We start from the raw sequence: 26,392 nt of genomic DNA, 5'->3' as shown, positions 1-26,392 counted from the left end.
ACAATTGTTCTTTAGCATAAAACTAATATTTTATATTTGCTCTTTCAGGTTCCCTTTTGAGTCAACAGGGATGAAGAAAGCTTCAGGATCATGTAAGTAAGTTTCAAATCATTTGAAAACAATTGTTCTTTAGCATAAAACTAATATTTAATATTTGTCTCTTTCAGGTTCCCTTTTGAGTCAACACGGATGAAAAAAGCTTCAGGATCATGTCAGTAAGTTTCAAATCATTTGAAAACAATTGTTCTTTAGTATAAAACTAATATTTAATATATTAGTTCTTTAGCATAAAACTAATATTTAATATTTGTCTCTTTCAGGTTCCCTTTTGAGTCAACACGGATGAAAAAAGCTTCAGGATCATGTAAGTAAGTTTCAAATAATTTGAAAACAATTGTTCTTTAGCATAAAACTAATATTTAGTATTTGTCTCTATCAGGTTCCCTTTTGAGTCAACACGGATGAAAAAAGCTTCAAGATCATGTGAGCAAGTTTCAAATAATTTGAAAACAATTGTTCTTTAGCATAAAACTAATATTTAGTATTTGTCTCTTTCAGATTCCCTTTTGAGTCAACACGAATGAAAAAAGCTTCAGGATCATGTAAGTAAGTTTCAAATCATTTGAAAACAATTGTTCTTTAGCATAAAACTAATATTTAGTATTTGTCTCTTTCAGGTTCCCTTTTGAGTCAACACGGATGAAAAAAGCTTCAGGATCATGTAAGTAAGTTTCAAATCATTTGAAAACAATTGTTCTTCAGCACAAAACTAATATTTAATATTTGTCTCTTTCAGGTTCCCTTTTGAGTCAACACGAATGAAAAAAGCTTCAGGATCATGTAAGTAAGTTTCAAATCATTTGAAAACAATTGTTCTTTAGCATAAAACTAATATTTAGTATTTGTCTCTTTCAGGTTCCCTTTTGAGTCAACACGGATGAAAAAGCTTCAGGATCATGTAAGTAAGTTTCAAATCATTTGAAAACAATTGTTCTTTAGCTTAAAACTAATATTTAATATTTGTCTCTTTAAGGTTCCCTTTTGAGTCAGCATGGAAGAAAAAAGCTTCAGTATCATGTAAGTAAGTTTTAAATAATTTGAAAACAATTGTTCTTTACCATTAAAATAATATTTAATATTTGTCTCTTTCAGGTTCCCTTTTGAGTCAACACGGATGAAAAAAGCTTCAGGATCATGTAAGTAAGTTTCAAATCATATGAAAACAATTGTTTTTTAGCATAAAACTAATATTTAATACTTGCCTCTTTCAGGTTCCCTTTTGAGTCAACACGGATGAAAAAAGCTTCAGGATCATGTAAGCAAGTTTCAAATCATTTGAAAACAATTGTTCTTTAGCTTAAAACTAATATTTAATATTTGTCTCTTTAAGGTTCCCTTTTGAGTCACCATGGAAGAAAAAAGGTTCAGGATCATGTAAGTAAGTTTCAAATCATATGAAAACAATTGTTTTTTAGCATAAAACTAATATTTAATACTTGCCTCTTTCAGGTTCCCTTTTGAGTCAACACGGATGAAAAAAGCTTCAGGATCATGTAAGCAAGTTTCAAATCATTTGAAAACAATTGTACTTTAGCTTAAAACTAATATTTGATATTTGTCTCTTTAAGGTTCCCTTTTGAGTCAGCATGGAAGAAAAAAGCTTCAGGATCATGTAAGTAAGTTTCAAATCATATGAAAACAATTGTTTTTTAGCATAAAACTAATATTTAATACTTGCCTATTTCAGGTTCCCTTTTGAGTCAACACGGATGTAAAAAGCTTCAGGATCATGTAAGTAAGTTTCAAATCATTTGAAAACAATTGTTCTTTAGCATAAAACTAATATTTAATATTTGTCTCTTTCAAGTTCCCTTTTGAGACAACACGGATGAAAAAAGCTTAAGGATCATGTAAGTAAGTTTCAAATCATTTGAAAACAATTGTTCTTTAGCATAAAATTAATATTTAATATTTGTCTCTTTCAGGTTCCCTTTTGAGTCAACACGGATGTAAAAAGCTTCAGGATCATGTAAGTAAGTTTCAAATCATTTGAAAACAATTGTTCTTTAGCATAAAACTAATATTTAATATTTGTCTCTTTCAAGTTCCCTTTTGAGACAACACGGATGAAAAAAGCTTAAGGATCATGCAAGTAAGTTTCAAATCATTTGAAAACAATTGTTCTTAAGCATATGACTAATATTTAATATTTGTCTCTTTCAGGTTCCTTTTTGAGTCAACACGGATGAAAAAAGCTTCAAGATCATAAAGTAAGTTTTAAATCATTTGAAAACAATTGTTCTTTAGCATAAAACAAATATTTAATATTTGTCTCTTTCAGGTTCCCTTTTGAGTCAACACGGATCAAAAAAGCTTCAGTATCATGTAAGTAAGTTTTAAATAATTTGAAAACAATTGTTCTTTAGCATATGACTAATATTTAATATTTCTCTCTTTCAGGTTCCCTTTTGAGTCAACACGGATGAAAAAAGCTTCAGTATCATGTAAGTAAGTTTTAAATAATTTGAAAACAATTGTTCTTTAGCATTTGAGTAATATTTAATCAGTTTTATAATTTTATAGTTTTATAGGCCACATATCCCAAGAACCTTCCAGAAATCCTTAAAAAGTCAAAGTGCTATTGAATCCCTTTGGACGAAGCGATTGTTAGTCAATAAATACTTCTTCTTCCAATTAAGCTTTTTATTTTAAATCATTTGAAAACAATTGTTCTTTAGCATAAAACTAAAATTGAATATTTGTCTCTTTCAAGTTCCCTTTTGAGTCAACACGGATGAAAAAAGCTTCAGGATCATGTAAGTAAGTTTCAAATCATTTGAAAACAATTGTTCTTTAGCATAAAACTAATATTTTATATTTGCTCTTTCAGGTTCCCTTTTGAGTCAACAGGGATGAAGAAAGCTTCAGGATCATGTAAGTAAGTTTCAAATCATTTGAAAACAATTGTTCTTTAGCATAAAACTAATATTTAATATTTGTCTCTTTCAGGTTCCCTTTTGAGTCAACACGGATGAAAAAAGCTTCAGGATCATGTCAGTAAGTTTCAAATCATTTGAAAACAATTGTTCTTTAGTATAAAACTAATATTTAATATATTAGTTCTTTAGCATAAAACTAATATTTAATATTTGTCTCTTTCAGGTTCCCTTTTGAGTCAACACGGATGAAAAAAGCTTCAGGATCATGTAAGTAAGTTTCAAATAATTTGAAAACAATTGTTCTTTAGCATAAAACTAATATTTAGTATTTGTCTCTATCAGGTTCCCTTTTGAGTCAACACGGATGAAAAAAGCTTCAAGATCATGTGAGCAAGTTTCAAATAATTTGAAAACAATTGTTCTTTAGCATAAAACTAATATTTAGTATTTGTCTCTTTCAGATTCCCTTTTGAGTCAACACGAATGAAAAAAGCTTCAGGATCATGTAAGTAAGTTTCAAATCATTTGAAAACAATTGTTCTTTAGCATAAAACTAATATTTAGTATTTGTCTCTTTCAGGTTCCCTTTTGAGTCAACACGGATGAAAAAAGCTTCAGGATCATGTAAGTAAGTTTCAAATCATTTGAAAACAATTGTTCTTCACCACAAAACTAATATTTAATATTTGTCTCTTTCAGGTTCCCTTTTGAGTCAACACGAATGAAAAAAGCTTCAGGATCATGTAAGTAAGTTTCAAATCATTTGAAAACAATTGTTCTTTAGCATAAAACTAATATTTAGTATTTGTCTCTTTCAGGTTCCCTTTTGAGTCAACACGGATGAAAAAGCTTCAGGATCATGTAAGTAAGTTTCAAATCATTTGAAAACAATTGTTCTTTAGCTTAAAACTAATATTTAATATTTGTCTCTTTAAGGTTCCCTTTTGAGTCAGCATGGAAGAAAAAAGCTTCAGTATCATGTAAGTAAGTTTTAAATAATTTGAAAACAATTGTTCTTTACCATTAAAATAATATTTAATATTTGTCTCTTTCAGGTTCCCTTTTGAGTCAACACGGATGAAAAAAGCTTCAGGATCATGTAAGTAAGTTTCAAATCATATGAAAACAATTGTTTTTTAGCATAAAACTAATATTTAATACTTGCCTCTTTCAGGTTCCCTTTTGAGTCAACAGGGATGAAAAAAGCTTCAGGATCATGTAAGCAAGTTTCAAATCATTTGAAAACAATTGTTCTTTAGCTTAAAACTAATATTTAATATTTGTCTCTTTAAGGTTCCCTTTTGAGTCACCATGGAAGAAAAAAGGTTCAGGATCATGTAAGTAAGTTTCAAATCATATGAAAACAATTGTTTTTTAGCATAAAACTAATATTTAATACTTGCCTCTTTCAGGTTCCCTTTTGAGTCAACACGGATGAAAAAAGCTTCAGGATCATGTAAGCAAGTTTCAAATCATTTGAAAACAATTGTACTTTAGCTTAAAACTAATATTTGATATTTGTCTCTTTAAGGTTTCCTTTTGAGTCAGCATGGAAGAAAAAAGCTTCAGGATCATGTAAGTAAGTTTCAAATCATATGAAAACAATTGTTTTTTAGCATAAAAGTAATATTTAATACTTGCCTATTTCAGGTTCCCTTTTGAGTCAACACGGATGAAAAAAGCTTCAGGATCATGTAAGCAAGTTTCAAATCATTTGAAAACAATTGTTCTTTAGCTTAAAATTAATATTTAATATTTGTCTCTTTAAGGTTCCCTTTTGAGTCAGCATGGAAGAAAAAAGCTTCAGGATCATGTAAGTAAGTTTCAAATCATATGAAAACAATTGTTTTTTAGCATAAAACTAATATTTAATACTTGCCTCTTTCAGGTTCCCTTTTGAGTCAACACGGATGAAAAAAGCTTCAGGATCATGTAAGCAAGTTTCAAATCATTTGAAAACAATTGTTCTTTAGCTTAAAACTAATATTTAATATTTGTCTCTTTAAGGTTCCCTTTTGAGTCAGCATGGAAGAAAAAAGCTTCAGTATCATGTAAGTTAAAACAATTGTTCTTTACCATTAAAATAATATTTAATATTTGTCTCTTTCAGGTTCCCTTTTGAGTCAACACGGATGAAAAAAGCTTCAGGATCATGTAAGTAAGTTTCAAATCATTTGAAAACAATTGTTCTTTAGCATAAAACTAATATTTAACATTTGTCTCTTTCAGGTTCCCCTTTGAGTCAACACGGATGAAAAATGGTTCAGGATCATTCAAGTAAGTTTCAAATCATTGAAAACAATTGTTCTTTAGCATAAAACTAATATTTAATATTTGTCTCTTTCAGGTTCCCTTTTGAGTCAACATAGATGAAAAAAGCTTCAGGATCATGTAAGTAAGTTTCAAATCATATGAAAACAATTGTTTTTTAGCATAAAACTAATATTTAATACTTGCCTCTTTCAGGTTCCCTTTTGAGTCAACACGGATGAAAAAAGCTTCAGGATAATGTAAGTAAGTTTTAAATCATTTGAAAACAATTGTTCTTTAGCATAAAACTAATATTTAATATTAGTCTCTTTCAGGTTGCCTTTTGAGTCAACCCGGATGAAAAAAGCTTCAGGATCATGTAAGTAAGTTTTAAATCATTTAAAACAATTGTTCTTTAGCATAAAACTAATATTTAATATTTGTCTCTTTCAGGTTCCCTTTGGAGTCAACACGGATGAAAAAAGCTTCAGGATCATGTAAGTAAGTTTTAAATATTTTGAAACAATTGTTCTTTAGCATATGACTAATATTTAATATTTGTCTCTTTCAGATTCCCTTTTGAGTCAACATGGAAGACAAAAGCTTCAGGATCATGTAAGTAAGTTTCAAATCATTTGAAAACAATTTTTCTTTAGCATAAAATTAATATTTAATAATTGTCTCTTTCAGGTTCCCTTTTGAGTCAAAACGGATGAAAAAAGCTTCAGGATCATGTAAGTAAGTTTCAAATCATTTGAAAACAAATGTTCTTTAGCATAAAACTAATATTTAATATTTGTACCTTTCAGGTTCTCTTTTGAGTCAACAAGGATGAAGAAAAGCTTCAGTATCATGTAAGTAAGTTTTAAATAATTTGAAAACAATTGTTCTTTAACATATGACTAATATTTAATTAGTTTTATAGTTTTATAGGCTACATATTCCAAGAACTTGAAGAATCTTCCAGAAATCCTAAAAAAGTCAAAGTGCTATTGAATCTTGGACGAGGTAAACAAAATTATCAGAAACAAAAAACAATTACGCTTTACCCTAAGACTAATATTTAATATTTCTCTGTTTCAGATTCTTGTTTCGGCGACATATAAACGAAGAAACTTCAGTTTCGAGTAAGTAATTTAATAAATCATAAAAAAAACTATTTTGATTTAGCTTCGGGCTAACATAAGGTGCTTCTCTTGTTAATAATCTCATTATAGTCAACAAAGAGCAGTTTTGAGTAATTGAGTTCGCAAATTTTTTGTAAGAAGTATTGATGACGTCACTTCCAAAGAGTGGAACCGTCAAGATATTACAGAAAGACTCATAACAAAAATACATGACGTCATATCCCCTCAATATAATGCACTCGTAAAAGAGGATGACGTCACATTTATTCAAAAGTATTTATATATGGAAGCAAGGTGAGGGTCATTCTAGTTCGTTAAGGGAAACAGAACAGAAAGGTAAGAGTCAAATCCGAGTATAACAATATGGTCATATGCTTAATATTTGTGTCTTTCAGGTTCCCTTTTGAGTCAACATGGATGACAAAAGCTTCAGGATCAAGTAAGTAAGTTTTAAATCATTTGAAAACAATTGTTCTTTAGCATATGACTAATATTTAATATTTGTCTCTTTCAGGTTCCCTTTTGTGTCAACATGGAAGACAAAAAGCTTCAGGATCATGTAAGTAAATTTCAAATCATTTGAAAACAATTGTTCTTTAGCATAAAACTAATATTCAAATATTTGTCTCTTTCAGGTTCCCTTTTGAGTCAACACGGATGAAAAAAGCTTCAGGATCATGTAAGTAAGTTTCAAATCATTTGAAAACAATTGTTCTTTAGCATAAAACTAATATTTAATATTTGTCTCTTTAAGGTTCCCTTTTGAGTCAACATGGAAGACAAAAGCTTCAGGATCATGTAAGTAATTTTCAAATCATACGAAAACAATTGTTTTTTAGCATAAAACTAATATTTAATATTTGTCTCTTTCAGGTTCCCTTTTGAGTCAACACGGATGAAAAAAGCATCAGGATCATGTAAGTAAGTTTTAAATCATTTGAAAACAATTGTTCTTTAGCATAAAACTAATATTTAATATTTGTCTCTTTCAGGTTCCCTCTTGAGTCAACACGGATGAAAAAAGCTTCAGGATCATGTAAGTAAGTTTCAAATCATTTGAAAACAATTGTTCTTCAGCATAAAACTAATATTTAATATTTGTCTCTTTCAAGTTCCCTTTTGAGACAACACGGATGAAAAAAGCTTAAGGATCATGCGAGTAAGTTTCAAATCATTTGAAAACAATTGTTCTTAAGCATATGACTAATATTTAATATTTGTCTCTTTCAGGTTCCTTTTTGAGTCAACACGGATGAAAAAAGCTTCAGGATCATGTAAGTAAGTTTTAAATCATTTGAAAACAATTATTCTTAAGCTTATGACTAATATTTAATATTTGTCTCTTTCAGGTTCCTTTTTGAGTCAACACGGATGAAAAAAGCTTCAGGATCATGTAAGTAAGTTTCAAATCATTTGAAAACAATGGTTCTTTAGCATAAAACTAATATTTAATATTTGTCTTTTTCAGGTTCCCTTTTGAGTCAACACGGATGAAAAAAGCTTCAGTATCATGTAAGTAAGTTTTAAATAATTTGAAAACAATTGTTCTTTACCATTAAAATAATATTTAATATTTGTCTTTTTCAGGTTCCCTTTTGAGTCAACACGGCTGAAAAAAGCTTCAGGATCATGTAAGTAAGTTTCAAATCATTTGAAAACAATTGTTCTTTAGCGTAAAACTAATATTTAATATTTGTCTCGTTCAGGTACCCTTTTGAGTCAACACGGATGAAAAAAGCTTCAAGATCATGTGAGTAAGTTTCAAATCATTTGAAAAATATTGTTATTTAGCATAAAACTAATATTTAATATTTGTCTCTTTCAGGTTCCCTTTGAGTCAACACGGATGAAAAAAGCTTCAGGATCATGTAATTAAGTTTCTAATCATCTGAAAACAATTGTTCTTTAGCATAAAACTAATCTATATATATAAAAATAAGTTGTCTGTCTGTCTGTGGGTCTGTGGATCTGTGGATCAGGTGACGTCATGTTTCGGCTGACGTCATGAAATTAGTTGCCGTCATTTTCGTTATGACGATGCTTAGTATATTGTAAAACACATTAATTTGGTTAATAATATACCATTTAAAACACCAAAATGAACATGCTGGAGTAGTCACTCGGTGAGAGAGGGTGTCAGAACGGAGAATGAAGGTCCCAGGTTCAAATCCTGGTTAGGCTAAAAAAGGTAAAAAACTAAAAACTAAAAAAAAAACTGAAAAAACTAAAAAAAAGGCAAAAACTACAAAAAAAACTAAAAACTAATAAAAAAATAAAAAAGCCGAAAAAGTAAACAAACTAAAGAAACTAAAAAAAGGAAAAAACTTAAAAAACTAAAAACTAAAAAAAACTAAAAAAAAGGAAAAATGAAAAATAGAAGAGAAAAAGAATACTAATAAAATTAAAAATAAAAATAAAAAAAATAAAAAAGATAAAAAGCTAAAAAAGGTAAAAACCAATAAAAACTAAAAAGAAAAAAAGGTAAAAAACTAAAAAAAAAAAATTCATCTAAAAAACTAAAAAAAACTAAAAAACGTAAAAACTAAAAGAACTAAAAAAGTAAAAAAAAAACTAAAAAAAGGAAAAAACTGAAAAATAAGCGGGATATAAAACAGGGGGATATAAATGACGACCGGGACACCGGGACATAAGGAATATAAATGAATCAGAAAATACAACTCATGTTTCCAAATGACGTCGTTTGGAGCCCAAATTGAAAATCCAGATCAATTTATGTCTACTTTCAAAGTAAAAGGGCAAATTTATCATAGAGCAGGGTCTCTTCTACCATTCTCAGGCGAGAATCATAAATTTTTACAATTGTACTTCATCAGTGATAGAAATTCTGAATTGAATGCACGTTGCGAAATTTCTCCCAACATTGAAAGGACAATCGTTTCCCAATTACAACATCTTTTCCACGAAAATAATAATTTAGTGCGTCTGTTCAAAACAGCCATCGATTTGATGCCTACTTATACGCATAAAATTGTTATTTCCGCTGACAAAACGCCTCCTGGCCAACATGTACGTAGATACAATGCTCCAACTATCGACGAAGTGGCCATCGTTATGGTCGGTGATCAGTTTTTACCTCGAGATATTATTCTCAGGGTTTCCACCACACCTGCTACAACTAAAAATAGGCCTACCAATAATACTTTTAAGAAATATAAACCCACCAAAGCTTTGCTATGGCACTCGACCTGCCGTAAAAAAAACAATGGAAAACCTAATAGAGGCCACAATCTTGACAGGGCCTTTTGAGGGTGAGGCTGTTCTTATTCCTCGCATTCCCAAGATTCCAACGGATCTGCCTTTTCAATTTAAAAGATTGCAATTCCCAATTCGATTAGCATTTGCAATCACCATTAACAAAGCTCAAGGTCAATCATTAGAAAAATGTGGTATAGATCTTAATACTGATTGTTTTTCCCATTGACAATTGTACGTTGCATGTTCGAGGGTCGGTAAACCTGACAATCTATTTATATGCAGCGACAATTGGACAGCGAAGAATGTTGTATATTCGCAAGTTTTACGCAGTTAATTTGTATTTTATCTATCTATCTATCTATCTATCTATATAAAAACGAGTTGTATGTATGCATGTTTGTTTGTTTGTAAAAAGAGCGTTTGCATATGATGTCATTATTAGTACATACGGCTTTGTATATGCAGAGACAATGGGAAAGCCAAGAATGTTGTATATTCGCAATTTTTACGTAGTTTAACTCCTGCAGACGAAATGAATGCTTGCCTAAAAAATTCTAATTTATAGGCACACGTAAAAATATTAAAATTAACTACAAATATGCGTGTCCGATTGCAAAACGATGACTCTGGTCAAACAGAAGACTCAATTTCAGGACGTATACAACTACCTGCTGATTTCTGTAATTTAGTGACGTCCAAAAATGAATTGATTGAAAAAGTATTTCCGAATATTCTAAAAAATTATAAAAATAATAAATGGCTAAGTGAAAGAGCGATTCTCGCACCCAAAAATATAGACGTCCACGAAATCAACAATATTGTTTTGAACAAGATTCGAGACCAGGCAGTCCTTTACAAGTCAGTCGACACAGTTTTGGAACCAAATGAAGCGGTTAATTATCCATCTGAATTTTTAAATTCCATAGATCCTTCAGGGTTTCCACCACACGTGCTACAACTAAAAATAGGCGTACCAATAATACTTTTAAGAAATATCAACCCACCAAAGCTTTGCAATGGCACGCGACTTGCCGTAAAAAAAAACAATGGAAAACCTAATAGAGGCCACAATCTTGACAGGGCCTTATGAGGGTGAGGCTGTTCTTATTCCTCGCATTCCCATGATTCCAACGGATCTGCTTTTTCAATTTAAAAGATTGCAATTCCCAATTCGATTAGTATTTGCAATCACCATTAACAAAGCTCAAGGTCAATCATTAGAAAAATGTGGTATAGATCTTAATCCTGATTGCTTTTCCCATGGACAATTGTACGTTGCATGTTCGAGGGTCGGTAAACCTGACAATGTATTTATATGCAGCGACAATTGGACAGCGAAGAATGTTGTTTATTCGCAAGTTTTACGCAGTTAATTTGTATTGTATCTATCTATATAAAAACGAGTTATGTGGATGCATGTTTGTTTGTTTGTAAAAAGAGCGTTTGTATATGACGTCATTATTAGTACATACGGCTTTGCATATGCACAGACAATGGGAAAGCCAAGAATGTTGTTTATTCGCAATTTTTGCGTAGTTTGAAACACATATATAAATCTATCTATATTCACAGGTGGGACACAGGGACACAACTACAATGGCGCATAACTAATATGGCGCGTAACGACTTACGCGCGCGGGGGGGCTTGGGGGGGCGCGAAGCGCCCCACCAACTAGGTGTTGGGGTGGCGCGAAGCGCCACCCCAACAGCTAGTATTTAATATTTGTCTCTTTCAGGTTCCCTTTTGAGTCAACACGGATGAAAAAAGCTTCAGTATCATGTAAATAAGTTTTGAATAATTTGAAAACAATTGTTCTTTAGCATATGACAAATATTTAATATTTCTCTCTTTCAGGTTCCCTTTTTAGTCAACACGGATGAAAAAAGCTTCAGTATCATGTAAATAAGTTTTGAATAATTTGAAAACAATTGTTCTTTAGCTATGACTAATATTTAATATTTGTCTCTTTAAGGTTCCCTTTTGAGTCAACACGGATGAAAAAAGCTTCAGGATCACGTAAGTAAGTTTCAAATCATTTGAAAACAATTATTATTTAGAATAAAACTAATATTAAATATTTGTCCCTTTGAGTCAACACGGATGAAAAAAGCTTCAGGATCATGTAATTAAGTTTCAAATCATTTGAAAACAATTGTTCTTTAGCATAAAACTAATATTTAATACTCTTTCAGGTTCCCTTTTGAGTCAACACGGATGAAAAAAGCTTCAGGATCATGTAAGTAAGTTTCAAATCATTTGAAAACAATTTTTCTTTAGCATAAAACTAACATTTAATATTTTTCTCCTTCAGGTTTCCTTTTGAGTCAACACGGATGAAAAAAACTTCAGGATCATGTAAGTAAGTTCCAAATCATTTGAAAACAACTGTTATTTAACATAAACCTAATATTTAATATTTGTCTCTTTCAGGTTACCTTTTGAGTTAACACGGATGAAAAAAGGTTCAGGATCATGTAAGTAAGTTTCAAATTATTTGAAAACAATTGTTCTTTAGCATAAAACTAATATTTAATATTTGTCTCTTTCAGGTTCCCTTTTGAGTCAACACGGATGAAAAAAGCTTCAGTGTCATCTAAGTAAGTTTTAAATAATTTGAAAACAATTGTTCTTTACCATTAAAATAATATTTAATATTTGTCTTTTTCAGGTTCCCTTTTGAGTCAACACGGATGAAAAAAGCTTCAGGATCATGTAAGCAAGTTTCAAATCATTTGAAAACAATTGTTATTTAGCATAAAACTAATATTAAATATTTGTCTCTTTCAGGTTCCCTTTGAGTCAACACGGATGAAAAAAGCTTTAGGATCATTTAATTAAGTTTCAAATCATTTGAAAACATGTTCTTTAGCATAAAACAAATATTTAACATTTGTCTCTTCCTGCTTCCCTTTTGAGTCAACACGGATCAAAAAAGCTTCAGTATCATGTAAATAAGTTTTAAATCATTTGAAAACAATTGTTCTTTAGCATAAAACTAATATTTAATATTTGTCTCTTTCAGGTTCCCTTTTGAGTCAAAACTGGATGAAAAAAGCTTCGGGATCATGTAAGAAAGTTATAAAACATTTGAAAACAATTGTTCTTGTTCAAATTTCTTATTTTGTTGGATCCATTGTTCAAAAAAGTTTTTATTTTTACGGCAAAAAAATAGAAATAAAAATAAAATAGACACATATCCTACCATCCTTCAAAAACCATTTCCTGTTTTTTTATATAAAGACCCAAAAATGACCTCCCCATGATTGAGCCCCCTTTCCAAAAAATACACGGTGCGGTCCTGACACGGATAAATGAGTCCAGCGAGATCATATTACATAGGGTAGGTACATATTTTGAGGCTAAAAAATATAACATAATGCGTTTTGTATAAATCTGCCAGAATACCACGGCCCAGTCAGACTTACCATTTTAATTCTTGCAGCTGGATCGTATTCAGCTTTCGGGATTCTGGAAGGAGTGTATAGTTCTGAAGGCCCACTCCTCTCGTGCGTACCTAGTCCTAATGACCACTAGATGTGCCAGTCCAGTTTTCTTTTGGGGATAAAGATCCAAAAAATTTCTAAAAAGTAAACCTTTATTCCTTTTTTTATAGGCTACATATCCCAAGAACTTGAAAAATCTTCCAGAAATCCTTAAAAAGTCAAAGTGGTATTGAATCCCTTTGGACGAAGCAATTGTTAGTCAATAAATCCTTCTTCTTCCAATAAAGCTTTTTATTTGATTTGTCAACTATATATATATATTCTCAACTATCACATGTACACATTGTACATTGTACACATTGTACACATGTACACATTGTATATATATATATATATATATATATAAATATATATATATATATATATATATATATATATATATATATGTATATATATATATATATATATATATATATATATATATATATTCTCAACTATATATATATATTCTCAACTATCACATGTACACATTGACTCAAATTCTTAAAGAGAGACACCAAAGAAGTTTCGTCGCCTTCAAAATAGACCATCTGGATTAAAATAAGAATAGAAAAACAAATCTTCTTCAAAAACAATTTTGTCGCCTTTTCTCTTTTATGTCCTTTTAAGTCATTTTATCTTCCTTTTAACAAACTTAAAGTTACAAGAGACAAATGAATTTATTTCTAAAAACAACGCGTGCATCATTTTTCAAGAATCATCAGAGTTGATGATGATTGATAAACCCAACCCATTAGGCTGTAAAAGTCTTTTGTTTTTGTGTTTCTAGTTTAATATTGTTAGACACGAAAACGCAGCAAATGTGGCTTTTTTCATAGCTTTTGAGTAAAGTAGAAAAACATAAATCTTGAAAACATAAGACAGTAGTAACAATTGACAATAAATAGACACTAAAAAAAGACGAAGGACACTAAATGACATGGAAGAGGAAGAGAGTACATAACCCAAAAAATCGTTTGAAGTGAAAACACTGATTGTAGAATACCACCAAATAATACCCGTGTCTTTAGGTTTCAGATAACCACTGCATTACGCAGACGTCAGGTTGATTACAGGAGGTTAATTATAATTAACTTAATAGTCAAACTAATAATTAATCAACTTTAGCTAATTATATAGTTTAATTATTACAAATTAGTTACAGCGGCAGATAAGAAAGTTACACTTACCTCATATGAAAAGACATTGCCAGTTGTTTTGATAGCCACTATATGTGAATTCTGTGTAAAATTCTTGATCATCACTGGACATTGACTCCAGACTTGGTCTTCGAAAAATTCAATTTAATCAGGGATTTTCCATCCAGTGGCTGAAAGAAAACAATAAAATGAATCAATTTGAGATTTTACCATTGGTACCAATTGAGAGGAGGAGGGACAGGGGGGCCATTCCTCCTCTCAATTTTGAAAATAGGTTTTTTTTAGGGGTGTGTGTGTTTTAATTAAAAACAGCCCTAAAAGGAATTTAAATACCCACTAATAGTCAAGCGATCTTAATGAAAGCACAACAACAGACCTAAACTATCGGAAAACCCTACTGTAGAGGCTTCAAGCTCATATCCACAAAAATGTGGAGTTTTAAATTTTTTTTACAGGAAGAAAGACCACGGATGTTTATTTTTTTTCTAGGAGTGATTATATTGAACCAATGTACCCGAAAGATCGAGAGAGGGCTCGTTCAAACGGCAATAAAAAGTTCTAGTACCCTTTTTAAGTGACCAACAAGATTGGAGGGCAGCAATCCTAACTCCCACGCCCCTTTTTTTATCCAAAGACGTCCGATCAGAATTTTGAGACTACCATTTGATTCAGCATAGTAGATAGATACACTAACAATGCCACTGGGGATGACATGACCTTTCCCACAGTCAACGGGAAAAGGGATGTAAGTTATGCAATTTACTCAATATTTACATACAATATTTGTTATTGAGAAATATAAAGAAATTTCACCAGGGGGGGGGATTTTCATGAGGACAACTTTGTATGGGGGGATTTTCTGGTGTAAATTTTACACAGGTGAGAGGGTCTTGTGGCATGATTCGAAAAACGGACACAAATTAAATATAAAAACAAGCATTTACAACTGAAAGTAACGAGCTGCATGAAAACTTAAAACGACCGGAAATTATTCCGTAGATGAGGGGGCTGGGCTGTCCTCATCCATCACTCTTTACGTTAAAGTTCTAATTTCTAGCTCCATTTTTTAAGAACGACTCCTTTAACACACGGGTCGTTGAATTTGAATGAGAATTATTTATAAAGCATTTTATGACTTGAGCGCACAGAGCAAGGGATGAGAAAAGGTTGATGAACTCATCTGAACACATTAACTAAGGTTTTATTGCTTGACCACCAGACAATATAAAAAATATATTGTAATTTATGAACAACTATAATAAGCTGAAAAGGTTGACTATCCCAGTAAGTCTTCTGCTTGTAAAAACCGAATGTCTGTCCGTGTATGAGTCCTGTATGCATTACTGCACAGCTAATCCGAACGCAAAAAACTAAAGAAGTTATTGAGCACACCTTTGTGATGGTTTTAGGCATACAATTCCTCATCTCCCATGGGGTGGAGGGGGGATTTACCATAATCAAACCAGCTTGATTTGTATATCTTTTCCGACTTGACTAACTCTATTATGAAAGGCATGACATTTGAAAAAAAAAAATCGCTGTTCCTGTATATCAATTCAGTGCGTTAACGTGCCTTTCGATTTATGGACTGGATTTCCCAATGAAGTGGAATTGTTGGGGAGGGGGAAATTTTACGGGGGAAGAGGTGTCCATGGGGGAATTTGTTAAACACTCTGAAATTAAAAACACAAAAGATCATATGTCAAACTGATCAACAGCTTCTAAACAAGCTCCATCAAGACAACTATGGTCTCAGAGTGTGTCTTCAAAGTTTGAAGATTTTGCTTTTGTCCTTGTTCAAATTTATCCCAGGAAGTGTGACATGATGGCATAGTTTGTGCATGCCAACAAGTCTCGTCATTTGCCAACAAATAGATATCATCTGCGTGGTCAAGATTGCTGATGAATAAATTAGGGGTGACTCCTCTAGGAAAAAGGACAATAGCATTTATTATCCAACGAATACAAAATTGAGGAGCATGTGGTTGTGACATGTCTTACCTGAAAAACTTATATGAAACAGAAAAGGTAGTTCTCCTTCAATTTGATTATATTTTATTTCAAAATATGTAAAATAGTAAATTTACAAAAACCTGTTGTCAAAATATCCCTGAATACACCTGACCTGTTTGGCATCATGGTATCTCCAATAATTGTCAGAAAGAGTAGAAGTAGTAGAAAAAAGGGTGCCCAAGAGTTATTTCCAATAAAGGTAAAGTTCCCATATCTCCCTTCTTCAAACAGCAAAACAGTTCACCCTCAAGGAAAGGAGCAGGAAAGGAAAGGAAATGCAACAAATTTTCTTTCATACTAGCTAAAAGTCATACTAGCAATAAACATAAAGAATTGGTCCAAAGAACACCAAACAAAAATATTGAAAACTACATTAAGTAAACAAATGAGCTGTTTTATTTTTTATCCGAGGAAAAAATATATTAGTTTTACAGAAAACAAGTGGATGACAAAGAAAAATTAACAGGTTTAGTTCAAAATGTGCAGTTTCTGTGCAAAATTTATTTTAACCTTCCTTCTGCATGATGTGTTTATTTTTAGAATAAATTATTGCTCTTGTTTTTTTTCTATTAACCTTATAAACACATTCTTTTATGCTGATTATGAATATCTAATCAGAGGTGTTCTAAGAACAAGAATTTGTTCCATTATAGCCTATATGTTTTCAAGTGTGTGTCTTGGAATTTTTTTTTTCTAAGCACAGCTGTTGTTTCTTAAGACCTTTACTTAATTTCCTGGTCCGATTACTTTTTTAGAGTGATCTTAAGATAATGGAAAGTGACAGTAAAACATAAAACAAGATGAAACAATGTAGCCCTAGGCAATATGTGCAATTTCCAATTTTAGTGGTTCGGGTAATTTGTGCAATTTTACCAAATATTAGAAATTTGTATTGTTTTTTCAGAAATAGCCTTTTTTTCAGAAAAAAGAAATATTTTTCAGAAATAGTTAATTCTAAACTAAACTAGACCTACATTGCCTGAGCAACAAGAAGTGTTGCGGCAACCTTTGTCTGGCTTCGCCGAATAAAGTGTTGCGAGAGCCACACTTTGGTTTTGTTTCTTTGCTATCGGTTAAACGCTGAAGTTGTCAGCCTATCGAAGCTTTTAAAACGTTATGTTCAAAGAAGAACGCAATCAGTAATCACATGATCAAAGGCTATTCCTTAGCGTTGAAAAAACAACAATAACAAAATAGTATCGAAATATGATTATGAGCTAACAGATAACCCCTGCATTACGCAGACGTCAGATTAATTACAGGAGGTTAATTATAATTAACTTAATAGACATCGTGACGAACCAAAACATGAAACAGTATCTTATACGATCTACTTGGTATTATAAAGTTATCCGTAACTTTTCAGGATCAAAAAATCATAGATGACACTCTATTAATTATTACGAAACTGCCTCGTTGTTTTACGTTATCATTTGTACCCGTTGCATAAACACGTAGTTCTAGGTTACAGTGAGTATAGATAGGCTACACCAACTAGCAAAAGTTACAAACCCCTCTTCACTGAAGATGATTGTAGCCTAACAGACGATTATTACTTACAAGTCTCCTACATGTCTTACAACTGGAACCAACTCGGTTTTACCCTCAAATACACTGGAAACAAATAATAGGTACACCAAATAGCAAAATTTGCAAACCCCTCACCGCCGAAATATGATTATGAGCTAACAACCCACCTTTACTTACAATTCCCCTAAATGTCTCACAATTGGTATCGGCCTATTTTTGGTTTCAGTGTTAACCCTACTATTGAAGTTGTCAACCCCTTGAAACTTTCAAACTAGTATGACTCATGATGGAATTTTTGTACCAAACAAGAGCTAAGAGCTCATAGGGCACTTGTTACGAGGCGAGAAGAGCTAAGAGCCAGGAGCTCATATGGTATTAGCTCTAACAAAATTCTAAGAATCAATAGATTGATTTAAAAGGAAGATCAGAGGCTTAATGCCGGTCAGGATTTAAAATAAGAGCTCTGAGTCAAGATGTCCTTCTAAACATCAAGATTCATTAGGATCCGATCACCCACTCGTAAGTTATGAATACCTCGTTTTTTCTAATTTTTCCTTTCCCTTTAGCCCCCCAGATGGTCGAATCTGGGGAAACGATTTTCTCAAGTCAATATGTACAGCTCCCTGACACGCCTACCAATTTTCATCCTCCTATCACGTCCAGAAGCACCAAACTCGCCAAATCACTGAAACACTCCCCCCAGCTCCCCCAAAGAGAGCGAATCCAGTATGGTTACGTCAATCACGTATCAAGGATATTTGCTTTTTCTATTCACCAAGCTTCATCCTGATTCCTCCACCCAAGCGTTTTCCAAGATTTCCGATTCCCCCTCCAACTCCCCCGACGTCAACAGATCTGGCCAGGATTTGTAATAATAGCTCTGAGACATAAAATTCTTCTAAATATCAAGTTTCATTAAGATCTGGTCACCCGTTCTTAAGTTAAAAATACCTCAAATTTTCTAATTTTTCCAAATTAACACCCCCCCAGCTCCTCCAAAGAGACCGGATCCGTTCCAATCATGTCAATCACGTATCTAGAACTTGTGCCTATTCTTCCCATCAGGTTTTATCCCGATCTCTCTCCTCTAAGTGCTTTCCAAGATTTCTGTTTCCCTCCTCCAACCCCCTATGTCCCCGGATCCAATTCGAGTCGAAAATGGAGCACCTGAGACATAAGATCCTTCTATATATATCAAGTTTCATTAAGATCCGATCACCTATTCGTAAGATAAAAAGAGAGATTGACCAAGGTAATCAAAGATCAGCAGCCTTTGGAGAGGGAAAAGGTGAAGACAAGGAGGTGTGAGGTAAACAAAATTATCAGAAACAAAAAACAGTTACGCTTTACCCTAAGACTAATATTTAATATTTCTCTGTTTCAGATTCTGTTTTGGCGACATATAAACGAAGAAACTTCAGTTTCGAGTAATTAATTTAATAAATCATAAAAAAAAAATATTTTGATTTAGCTTCGGGCTAACATATGGTGCTTCTCTTGTTAATAATCTCATTATAGTCAACAAAGAGCAGTTTTGAGCAATTGAGTTCGCAAATTTTTTGTAAGAAGTATTGATGACGTCACTTCCAAAGAGAGGAACCGTCAATATATTACAGATTGACCAAGGTAATCAAAGATCAGCAGCCTTTGGAGAGGGAAAAGGTGAAGACAAGGAGGAGTGAGGTAAACAAAATTATCAGAAACAAAAAACAGTTACGCTTTACCCTAAGACTAATATTTAATATTTCTCTGTTTCAGATTCTGTTTTGGCGACATATAAACGAAGAAACTTCAGTTTCGAGTAATTAATTTAATAAATCATAAAAAAACTGGTAAGGGTCTGGTAAGAGTGAGGTAAACAAAATTATCAGAACAAAAAACAATTACGCTTTACCCTAAGACTAATATTTAATATTTCTCTGTTTCAGATTCTTGTTTTGGCGACATATAAACGAAGAAACTTCAGTTTCGAGTAATTAATTTAATAAATCATAAAAAAAACTATTTTGATTTAGCTTCGGGCTAACATATGGTGCTTCTCTTGTTAATAATCTCATTATAGTCAACAAAGAGCAGTTTTGAGCAATTGAGTTCGCAAATTTTTTGTAAGAAGTATTGATGACGTCACTTCCAAAGAGTGGAACCGTCAAGATATTACAGAAAGACTGAGAACAAAAATACATGACGTCATATCCCGTCAATATAATGCACTCGTAAAAGAGGATGACGTCACATTTATTCAAAAGTATTTATATATGGAAGCAATGTGAGGGTCATTCTAGTTCGTTAAGGGAAACAGAACAGAAAGGTAAGAGTCAAATCCGAGTATAACAATATGGTCATATACTTGTGCTTAATATTTGTGTCTTTCAGGTTCCCTTTTGAGTCAACATGGATGATAAAAGCTTCAGGATCAAGTAAGTAAGTTTTAAATCATTTGAAAACAATTATTCTTTAGCATAAAACTAATACTTAATGTTTGTCTCTTTTAGGTTCCCTTATGAGTCAACATGGAAGACAAAAGCTTCAGGATCAAGTAAGCAAATTATAAATTATTCGAAAACAATTGTTCTTAAGCATATGACTAATATTTAACATTTGTCTCTTTCAGGTTCCCTTTTGAGTCAACATGGAAGACAAAAGCTTCAGGATCAAGTAAGTAAGTTTTAAATCATTTGAAAACAATTGTTCTTTAGCATAAAACTAATATTTAATATTTGTCTCTTTCAGGTTCCCTTTTAAGTCAACATGAAAGACAAAAGCTTCAGGATCAAGTAAGTAAGTTTTAAATCATTTGAAAAGAATTGTTCTTTAGCATTTGATTAATATTTAATATTTGTCTCTTTCAGGTTCCCTTTTGAGTCGACATGGAACACAAAAGCTTCAGGATCATGTAAGTAAGTTTCAAATCATTTGAAAACAATTGTTGTTTAGCATAAAACTAATATTTAAATATTTGTCTCTTTCAGGTTTCCTTTTGAGTCAACAGGGATGAAAAAAGCTTCAGGATCATGTAATTAAGTTTCAAATCATTTGAAAACAATTGTTCTTTAGCATAAAACTAATATTTAATATATGTCTCTTTCAGGTTCCCTTTTGAGTCAACACGGATGAAAAAAGCTTCAGTATCATGTAAGTAAGTTTTAAATAATTTGAAAACAATTGTTCTTTAGCATATGACTAATATTTGATAAATATTCTTTAAATCTTCTTTGGGTAATGACTAATATTTAATTTAACTCAAAATTTTGAGTCAACACGGAGGAAAAAACCTTCAGGATCATGTAAGTAAGTTTCAAATCATTTGAAAACAACTGTTATTTAGCATAAAACTAATATTTAATATTTATCTCTTTCAGGTTCCCTTTTGAATCAACACGGATGAAAAAAACTTCAGGATCATGTAAGTAAGTTTTAAATTATTTGAAAACAATTGTTCTTTAGCATAAAACTAATATTCAATATTTGTCTCTTTCAGGTTCCCTTTCGAGTCAACACGGATGAAAAAAGCTTCAGGATCATGCTAGTAAGATTCAAATCATTTGAAAAAAATTCTTCTTAAGCATATGACTAATATTTAATATTTGTCTCTTTCAGGTTCCATTTTGAGTCAACGTGGATGAAAAAAGCTTCAGGATCATGTAAGTAAGTTTTAAATCGTTTGAAAACAATTGTTCTTTAGCATAAAACTAATATTTAATATTTGTCCCTTTCATGTTCCCTATTGAGTCAACACGGACGAAAAAAGCTTCAGGATCATGTAAGTAAGTTTCAAAAAATTTGAAAACAATTGTTCTTTAGCATAAAACTAATATTTAATATTTGTCTCTTTCAGGTTCCCTTTTGAATCAACACGGATGAAAAAAGCTTCAGGATCATGTAAGTAAGTTTTAAATTATATAAAAACAATTGTTCTTTATCATAAAACTAATATTTAATATTTGTCTCTTTCAGGTTCCCTTTTGAGTCAACACGGATGAAAAAAAGCTTCAGGATCATGTAAGTAAGTTTCAAATCATTTGAAAACAATTGTTCTTTAGCATAAAACTAATATTTAATATTTGTCTCTTTCAGGTTCCCTTTTGAGTCAACACGGATGAAAAAAGCTTCTGGATCATGTAAGTAAGTTTTAAATCATTTGAAAACAATTGTTCTTTAGCATTAAAATAATATTTAATATTTGTCTTTTTCAGGATCCCTTTTGAGTCAACACGGATGAAAAAAGCTTCAGGATCATGTAAGTAAGTTTCAAATTATTTGAAAACAATTGTTCTTTAGCATAAAACTAATATTTAATATTTGTCTTTTTCAGGTTCCCTTTTGAGTCAACAAGGATAAAAAAAAAGCTTCAGGATCATGTAAGTTTTAAATCATTTGAAAACAATTGTTATTTAGCATAAAACTAATATTTAATATTTGTCGCTTTCAGGTTCTCTTTGAGTCAACACGGATGAAAAATGCTTCAGGATCATGTAATTACGTTTCAAATCATTTGAAAACAATTGTTCTTTAGCATAAAACTAATATTTAATATTTGTCTCTTTCAGGTTCCCTTTCGAGTCAACACGGATGAAAAAAGTTTCAGGATCATGTAAGTAAGTTTTAAGTCATTTGAAAACAATTGTTCTTTAGCTATGACTAATATTTAATATTTGTCTCTTTCAGGTTCCCTTTTGAGTCAGCACGGATAAAAAAAAGCTTCAGGATCATGTAACTAAGTTATAAATCATTTGAAAACAATTGTTCTTAAGCCTATGACTAATATTTAATATTTGTCTCTTTCAGGTTCCTTTTGAGTCAACACGGATGCAAAAAGCTTCAGGATCATGTAAGTAAGTTTTAAATCATTTGAAAACAATTTTTTTTAAGCATATAACTAATATTTAATATTTGTCTCTTTCAGGTTCCCTTTTGAGTCAACGCGGATGAAAAAAGCTTCAGGATCATGTAAGTAAGTTTTAAATCATTTGAAAACAATTGTTCTTTAGTATAAAACTAATATTTAATATTTGTCTCTTTCAGGTTCCCTTTTGAGTCAACAGGGATGAAAAAAGCTTCAGGATCATGTAAGTAAGTTTCAAATCATTTGAAAACAATTGTTCTTTAGCATAAAACTAATATTTAATATTTGTCTCTTTCAGATTCCCTTTTGAGTGAACACGGATGAAAAAAGCTTCAGGATCATGTAAGTAAGTTTCAAATCATTTGAAAAAAATTGTTCTTTAGCATAAAACTAATATTTAATATTTGTCTCTTTCAGGTTCCCTTTTGAGTCAACACGGATGAAAAAAACTTCAGGATCAAGTAAGTAAGTTTCAAATTATTTGAAAACAATTATTCTTTAGCATAAAACTAATATTTAATATTTGTCTCTTTCAGATTCCCTTTTGAGTCAACACGGATGAAAAAAGCTTCAGGATCATGTAAGTAAGTTTCAAATCATTTGAAAAAAATTGTTCTTTAGCATAAAACTAATATTTAATATTTGTCTCTTTCAGGTTCCCTTTTGAGTCAACACGGATGAAAAAAGGTTCAGGATCATGTAAGTAAGTTTTAAATCATTTGAAAACAATTGTTCTTTAGCAGGAAACTAATATTTAGTATTTGTCTCTTTCAGGTTCCCTTTTGAGACGACACGGATGTAAAAAGCTTCAGGATCATGTAAGTAAGTTTCAAATCATTTGAAAACAATTGTTCTTTAGCATAAAAATAATATTTAATATTTGTCTCTTTCAGGTTCCCTTTTGAGTCAACACGGATGAAAAAAGCTTCAGGATCATGTAAGTAAGTTTCAAATCATTTGAAAACAATTGTTCTTTCGCATAAAACTAATATTTAATATTTGTCTCTTTAAGGTTCCCTTTTGAGTCAGCATGGAAGACAAAAGCTTCAGGATCATGCAAGTAAGTTTCAAATCATATGAAAACAATTGTTTTTTAGCATAAAACTAATATTTAATACTTGCCTCTTTCAGGTTCCCTTTTGAGTCAACACGGATGAAAAAAGCTTCAGGATCATGTAAGCAAGTTTCAAATCATATGAAAACAATTGTTCTTTAGCATAAAACTAATATTTAATATTTGTCTCTTTCAGGTTCCCTTTTGAGTCAACAGGGATGAAAAATGCTTCAGGATCATTTAAGTAAGTTTCAAATCATTTGAAAACAATTGTTCTTTAGCATAAAACTAATATTTAACATTTGTCTCTTTCAGGTTCCCTTTTGAGTCAACAAGGATGAAAAATGGGTCAGGATCATTCAAGTGAGTTTCAAATCATTTGTAAACAATTGTTCTTTAGCATAAAACTAATATTTAATATTTGTCTCTTTCAGGTTCCCTTTTGAGTCAACACGGATGAAAAAAGCTTCAGGATCATGTAAGTAAGTTTCAAATCATATGAAAACAATTGTTTTTTAGCATAAAACTAATATTTAATGCTTGTCTCTTTCAGGTTCCCTTCTGAGTCAACACGGATGAAAAAAGCTTCAGGATAATATAAGTAAGTTTTAAATCATTTGGAAACAATTGTTCTTTAGCATAAAACTAATATTTAATATTAGTCTCTTTCAGGTTGCCTTTTGAGTCAACCCGGATGAAAAAAGCTTAAGGATCATGTAAGTAAGTTTTAAATCATTTAAAACAATTGTTCTTTAGCCTAAAACTAATATTTAATATTTGTCTCTTTCAGGTTCCCTTTTGAGTCAACACGGATGAATAAAGCTTCAGGATCATGTAAGTAAGTTTCAAATCATTTGAAAACAATTGTTCTTTAGAAAAAAACTAATATTTAATATCTGTCTCTTTCATATTCCCTTTTGAGTCAACACGGATGAAAAAAGCTTCAGGATCATATAAGTAAGTTTTAAATCATTTGAAAACAATTGTTCTTTAGCATAAAACTAATATTTAATATTTGTCTCTTTCAGGTTCCCTTTTGAGTCAACACGGATGAAAAAAGTTTCAGGATCATGTAAGTAAGTTTCAAATCATTTGAAAACAATTGTTCTTTAGCATAAAACTAATATTTTATATGTGCTCTTTACGGTTCCCTTTTGAGTCAACACGGATGAAAAAAGCTTCAGGATCATGTAAGTAAGTTTTAAATCATTTGAAAACAATTGTTCTTTAGCATATGACTAATATTTAATATTTGTCTCTTTCAGGTTCCCTTTTGTGTCAACATGGAAGACAAAAAGCTTCAGGATCATGTAAGTAAAATTCAAATCATTTGAAAACAATTGTTCTTTAGCATAAAACTAATATTTAAATATTTGTCTCTTTCAGGTTCCCTTTTGAGTCAACACGGATGAAAAAAGCTTCAGGATCATGTATCAAATTTCAAATTTGTATCAAATTCAGGATCAAATTTCAAATTTGAAAACAATTGTTCTTTAGCATAAAACTAATATTCAAATATTTGTCTCTTTCAGGTTCCCTTTTGAGTCAACACAGATGAAGAAAGCTTCAGGATCATGTAAGTAAGTTTCAAATCATTTGAAAACAATTGTTCTTTAGCATAAAACTAATATTTAATATTTGTCTCTTTAAGGTTCCCTTTTGAGTCAACATGGAAGACAAAAGCTTCAGGATCATGTAAGTAATTTTAAAATAATACGAAAACAATTGTTTTTTAGCATAAAACTTATATTTAATACTTGCCTCTTTCAGGTTCCCTTTTGAGTCAACATGGAAGACAAAAGCTTCAGGATCATGTAAGTAATTTTCAAATCATATGAAAACAATTGTTTTTTAGCATAAAACTAATATTTAATATTTGTCTCTTTCAGGTTCCCTCTTGAGTCAACACGGATGAAAAAAGCTTCAGGATCATGTAAGTAAGTTTCAAATCATTTGAAAACAATTGTTCTTCAGCATAAAACTAATATTTAATATTTGTCTCTTTCAGGTTCCCTTTTGAGTCAACACGGATGTAAAAAGCTTCAGGATCATATAAGTAAGTTTCAAATCATTTGAAAACAATTGTTCTTTAGCATAAAACTAATATTTAATATTTGTCTCTTTCAAGTTCCCTTTTGAGACAACACGGATGAAAAAAGCTAAAGGATCATGCAAGTAAGTTTCAAATCATTTGAAAACAATTGTTCTTAAGCATATGACTAATATTTAATATTTGTCTCTTTCAGGTTCCTTTTTGAGTCAACACGGATGAAAAAAGCTTCAGGATCATAAAAGTAAGTTTTAAATCATTTGAAAACAATTGTTCTTTAGCATAAAACTAATATTTAATATTTGTCTCTTTCAGATTCCCTTTTGAGTCAACACGGATGAAAAAAGCTTCAGGATCATGTAAGTAAGTTTTAAATCATTTGAAAACAATTATTCTTTAGCATATGACTAATATTTAATATTTGTCTCTTTCAGGTTCCCTTTTGTGTCAACATGGAAGACAAAAGCTTCAGGATCATGTAATTAAGTTTCAAATCATTTGAAAACAATTGTTCCCTAGCATAAAACTAATATTTAAATATTTGTCTCTTTCAGGTTCCCTTTTGAGTCAACACGGATGAAAAAAGCTTCAGGATCATGTAAGTAAGTTTCAAATCATTTGAAAACAATTGTTCTTAAGCATAAAACTAATGTTCAATATTTGTCTCTTTCAGGTTCACTTTTGAGGAAACACGGATGAAAAAAGCTTCAGGATCATGCAAGTAAGT

At 31.2% G+C, this 26,392-nt stretch overlaps 2 protein-coding genes across 4 annotated transcripts in view; one reads left to right on the top strand and one right to left on the bottom strand.

Moving 5' to 3' along the window:
- LOC136025610 (nucleosome assembly protein 1-like 1-B) overlaps window positions 1-12,371 on the top strand; it is a 40,462-nt gene extending 28,091 nt beyond the window's left edge. The window contains exon 5 of the mRNA XM_065701604.1: window positions 12,321-12,371. Coding sequence (XP_065557676.1) covers window positions 12,321-12,371 — 51 coding nt within the window. The remainder of the gene's footprint in view (window positions 1-12,320) is intronic.
- The window catches only part of LOC136026170 (RING-type E3 ubiquitin-protein ligase PPIL2-like), a 193,602-nt gene that overhangs the window by 162,215 nt on the left and 4,995 nt on the right, over window positions 1-26,392 (bottom strand). The window contains exons 2-3 of one of the 3 annotated variants that reach the window (XM_065702490.1): window positions 14,206-14,345; window positions 12,959-13,113 (exon numbers count right to left, since the gene is read on the bottom strand). The exons of 1 other annotated variant lie outside the window; for it this stretch is intronic. In XM_065702490.1, the coding sequence (XP_065558562.1) occupies window positions 12,959-12,961 (3 nt within the window). In that variant the 5' untranslated portion in view covers window positions 12,962-13,113; window positions 14,206-14,345. The remainder of the gene's footprint in view (window positions 1-12,958; window positions 13,114-14,205; window positions 14,346-26,392) is intronic. One more of the 3 variants, XM_065702489.1, reaches the window with a different exon arrangement.

Source organism: Artemia franciscana, chromosome 4 (genome assembly GCF_032884065.1).
Source record: "Artemia franciscana chromosome 4, ASM3288406v1, whole genome shotgun sequence".
In the NCBI taxonomy this organism is placed as follows: Eukaryota; Metazoa; Arthropoda; class Branchiopoda; order Anostraca; family Artemiidae; genus Artemia; species Artemia franciscana.
This window is presented reverse-complemented; position numbering and strand designations above follow the sequence as displayed.